Genomic DNA, 4,041 nt, shown 5'->3' with positions numbered 1-4,041 from the left:
CCCTTTCCCCATCTCCAATACCCCAAACACCACTCCTTACTTACACGCTATTTTACATTCCCAGCAAATCTTATTCTTTTTTAAAATGTTGTCTCGTGTCCCTTTTTCCGATATCATATCAACGATCATATTCCTATCAGACAATCGATGATTGTAAGAATGTGAGTAGGTACAAAGAAGTTTCAACTCGGGGGTGGAACAAAAAAAGAGAATAATATGAATAACACTGATTTGATCTATTTAAGGTTAGCATTGGTCAATTCAATTCATAGGTTTTTTTCCTAGTTCTTGTCGCTTTTTTTTTAGCTCTCCCTTGCAATCTTATAGGAAATTTGCATATCCATTTTTTCTTTCAGCCTCGTGAGTCCAGAGGACGTGGAGAAATGTCAAAGCAAAACAGACAACAAAAAGGCAGAAACGCCAGCGCTGCCCCTGCCTCAAGCTGAGGTCAAGGACAAAAGAGTCAGTGAGCCAGGACCCACCAAGCGTCCAGTTAGTAGGCAACTTGACCTCAGCAAGGCAGATGTGGCCAAACTGAAAGAGCTGGGATTTCCTGTAAGACTTCTTTTTGAGGAATTCATTGAAAGGTACGGCTCTCGGTTTGTTTGTTTTTTGTGTTGTTTTTAAAAATTAAGCTCTGACTATTCATTTGTTGCTGGGTTGTTGTTGTTGTTGGTGTTGTTGTTATTGTTGTTGTTTTGGTATTTTATTTGAACACGTTAAACACTCTGGTATACTCAAATAACTGGCGACTGCGGTATATATTGCTTTACGTTTTGCACGAGTTCGGTTCCTTCTTGAGAAAAAAATTAATAGGCAAAACGCTTTCTTTCTCGTTGGATATCCCACGCATCCCGGTGTGGCTTTGACTTACAGAGTCGAAGTAACACGCCTTCTGTAAAATCTAAATTGTGTCAATGGATGACAGGAGCTTTACACAATGAGGTATTGCCAAAGAGGACACCACGCCCTGAGATTTAGGGAGTGTTTTTCAAAAATTGGATTGGACCTTCGGTTGGTAATCTGTACTTTGTAGAGTTATACTGAAGACCCGGTAAATATCTAAACAAAGTACCATTTCTAAGCTGGAGTGATTGTGGTATGTGAGTGGCACCCTTCATGGAAGGAATTTATTTATACAACGGATGGCGTAACAGTGGTCTATTTATATCACTCAATCACTCAATTCAGGATTCAAAGGTGTGAGAAACCACAGAAAAGTACAGTTAGATAGAAGAAATGACAAAAATGGGAAATGTCCTTGAGCATGGAAAATTAATTATGCCCTTCCTTGATCATCGACTACAAAAAACACTTGTGTCACCGACCTTGCTGATAGTTCTGTGCGAGAAGCTGGCCAGTTGACCTTTCGACCCTGCTTATGTAACCTAATCCTTCAGTCTGTTATTCCGTGAGGAAATTGACTGTGAATGTTCCCCTTACTCCTTGAATTGACAGTCGAAACACAGATCTTAATTAACTGTAGCTTAAGAAAGAACTTAGTACATCTGCAAAACGCCTGCATTTCACTCTCGAGAAGGCATCTCTCATTTTGATTTTTTTCTGCATATTTAGTATGTTTGTATGTTTTCACGTGTGTTCTTTGATTAGAATCTACATGCTTTTGGTTTTTTGAAAGGGTTATAGAAACTACAAAGTTTGACCGTGGTGATTCTACAGTTATAACATTATTCAGAAAAATCGCTGTGTTCTCATTCTCCCCTGTTCCCTGTACAGAGATACGGCACATTATTATAGAGACAGATTTACGCCTGATTTAAACTCATGTCACCTTCACCCTTCAGTAAATATCAAAATGAATCATAGCCTGAAAGCCGTGATTTCCACAGTTGCAAGAGTTCACAGCGAGATATTGCTATGAATGGCACTAGTAAAAGACGGCAATAGTGGGCCGTTCTGGGGCATTGAAGCCGACTCTTCCCGATATTATTCTCTAAGCGATACCTGTTGAGCTTTAGCCTCGAATGCTATGAAGGCTTTCTGGCAATCCATAAAGACAAAATTGTTGCTCGCAAATGAAAGAAGGGCTTGGGTTGTCTGAAGGGAACTAGTATCTCACCCGTGGCAAGCCTGTAGGGTAAGCTTGTCAAAGCTGAAGGTGTGGCCCACCCGTGGAATTCTTTCATAACTTTTTGCTTTCGGTGGAGTCCTTTCGGAACCTTTCGAACACACGGTCACTGCTTCTTCTGCTGAAGTGTTGGTTTGACAGAGAATGGGTGAGAATTTGATCCGTATAAACAGATAGGTTACATACTCATTCATATAATATACTAAAGTGTAATTCTTCAACATCATGATCAGTGAGATGTTTTCAAAAACTGCTTTAGTTTTCGTGTTTCTGCATTTTTCGTCCACTATTTTCTTTGTTGACGCAATTTTAATTTCAGGCTCATATCGTGTTCCCTTACAGGTACAAGTTGATTGTGTTCTCTGCTACGGCAGACATCGAGCCCACAGCTGACCACTGCCGACTGATCGCCAGGAGGGCAGGGCTCAGGGAGTTTGAGATCGGGGAGAGTAAGGTGAGTACCCGCAATCTTGCCATGATTTTACAAATGAGTCAGTGTTATTGATTTCCCACATGTTCATGATTATAGTAAAATTTGTCCAGTTCATTAGTTTGTTTGTTTTTAGAATTAGGAGTTATCAAAATTGTAAAATAAAGGAACGAAATATAGTGCAATTATAACCCGAATAATGTGAATAATAACGCGTAGATAATGACACAAAAGTTGTACAGTACGAGTTACTGACATAAGCCGAATGAGCAGGCGAGGAACTCATGCTTTGATATAGAATCGATTAAATATTGATCCACGTGATTTCAATGCGCCAATATAGTAATATAGAAGTGAAAATGTGCAGGCTGATACTTTCAAAAAGAACCTATGTTTTATATCATTTCTTTAATTTGATCGAAGCAGCTATTTTCAGAAAACCTGTCCTTTACGTCACTTTCGATTTAGCTGGTCGAGTTGCAGTTGGGAGTGATATTGTAAACTGTATCCTTAGCAATTTAGGTACAATTATATTTACATGTATATTGCCACCGCCTTTGTGAAACGCTTTGGATTTTCTGAATAGAGGCTAATTTTTGACAATCTTCGCTTGTGCGGATTTAATACAAGATACGCGATTCCTTAAAACGGTATTCAATGAAAAAAAACCCATTTATTTCACCACTCGGGTGGTTAGTGACGCTTTTTTTAAATTTCAACTAAAGGATTGGCTTAACCCTTCGTACAAATCTTTGTCATTTGTTTACAAAGCAATGTGTCTAGATCTAGTAGTAGAATTGTATACTTTTGACTTCTCCCCATCCTCCTTTGTCTTTTCCTAGTACCCCCCCCCTCCCCCTTTTTTTTCCTGTCTCCCATCCGACTTCTAGCCAAACAATATTTATGTCGTATTGTGAAAATAAACTTCGAAAAGGTATAGTTAAAGCATCTTGCAGTCTAGAATAATTTGATTTAAAGAAATGCGTCGTACTGACAACTGCATTTAAGGAGAGTAAGGGCGTAATAATATTCCAGAAAAATGTGAGCGCCGAATGACTTAACAATTATGTGCAAGGGTTAGCAACCGTGTGTATGTGTTTAGCTGTGTATTTTACTGTTTATGGTTTTGTTCGTTTTTGCTTTTATCTTCGTCCTTCCTCTTTCGGATCTCAAAGTCGGATCCCTTAGGTGAGGGATCCATGAATCAAAACTCATTCCTCCAAGACTTGTATGAGAGCTCAACACAAACTCTCTTTTTATTTAACTTTAATGTTTCCTTTCCACAGATTTTACTCAGCTATGCAGATACAGCTAAACTGAACCAACACAGAAAAGACGTAGAACGCAAAATCATCCTTACACAGGCTTTCGTTAGAGGGTATCTCGTTCGAAGCCGAAGTCGTAAAGAGGAAGAAGAGAAAAGAAGAGCCCTTCAATCCAAGCGAAAATCCTCCTCCGATCTGTTAGGGATGTCGAGGAAACACTTCGACAAGCTGGGGGACCATTCCCCAACGTCCACTAT

General features: G+C 39.4%; 1 protein-coding gene across 1 annotated transcript in view; it reads left to right on the top strand.

The window, feature by feature from the left end:
- Positions 1-4,041, top strand: part of LOC101864665 (chitin synthase chs-2) — a gene marked incomplete in the record, with an annotated part of 76,643 nt that overhangs the window by 7,280 nt on the left and 65,322 nt on the right. The window contains 3 exon segments of the mRNA XM_013085801.2: positions 357-587; positions 2,432-2,543; positions 3,806-4,041. The exon segment at positions 3,806-4,041 is cut by the window's right edge and continues 160 nt beyond it. Of these exon segments, the coding sequence (XP_012941255.1) occupies positions 357-587; positions 2,432-2,543; positions 3,806-4,041 (579 nt within the window).

This window comes from Aplysia californica, unplaced genomic scaffold, assembly GCF_000002075.1.
Source record: "Aplysia californica isolate F4 #8 unplaced genomic scaffold, AplCal3.0 scaffold00016, whole genome shotgun sequence".
Lineage (NCBI taxonomy): Eukaryota > Metazoa > Mollusca > Gastropoda > Aplysiida > Aplysiidae > Aplysia > Aplysia californica.
Note: the sequence above shows the minus strand (reverse complement) of the source record. Positions and strands in the feature narration are given on the sequence as shown.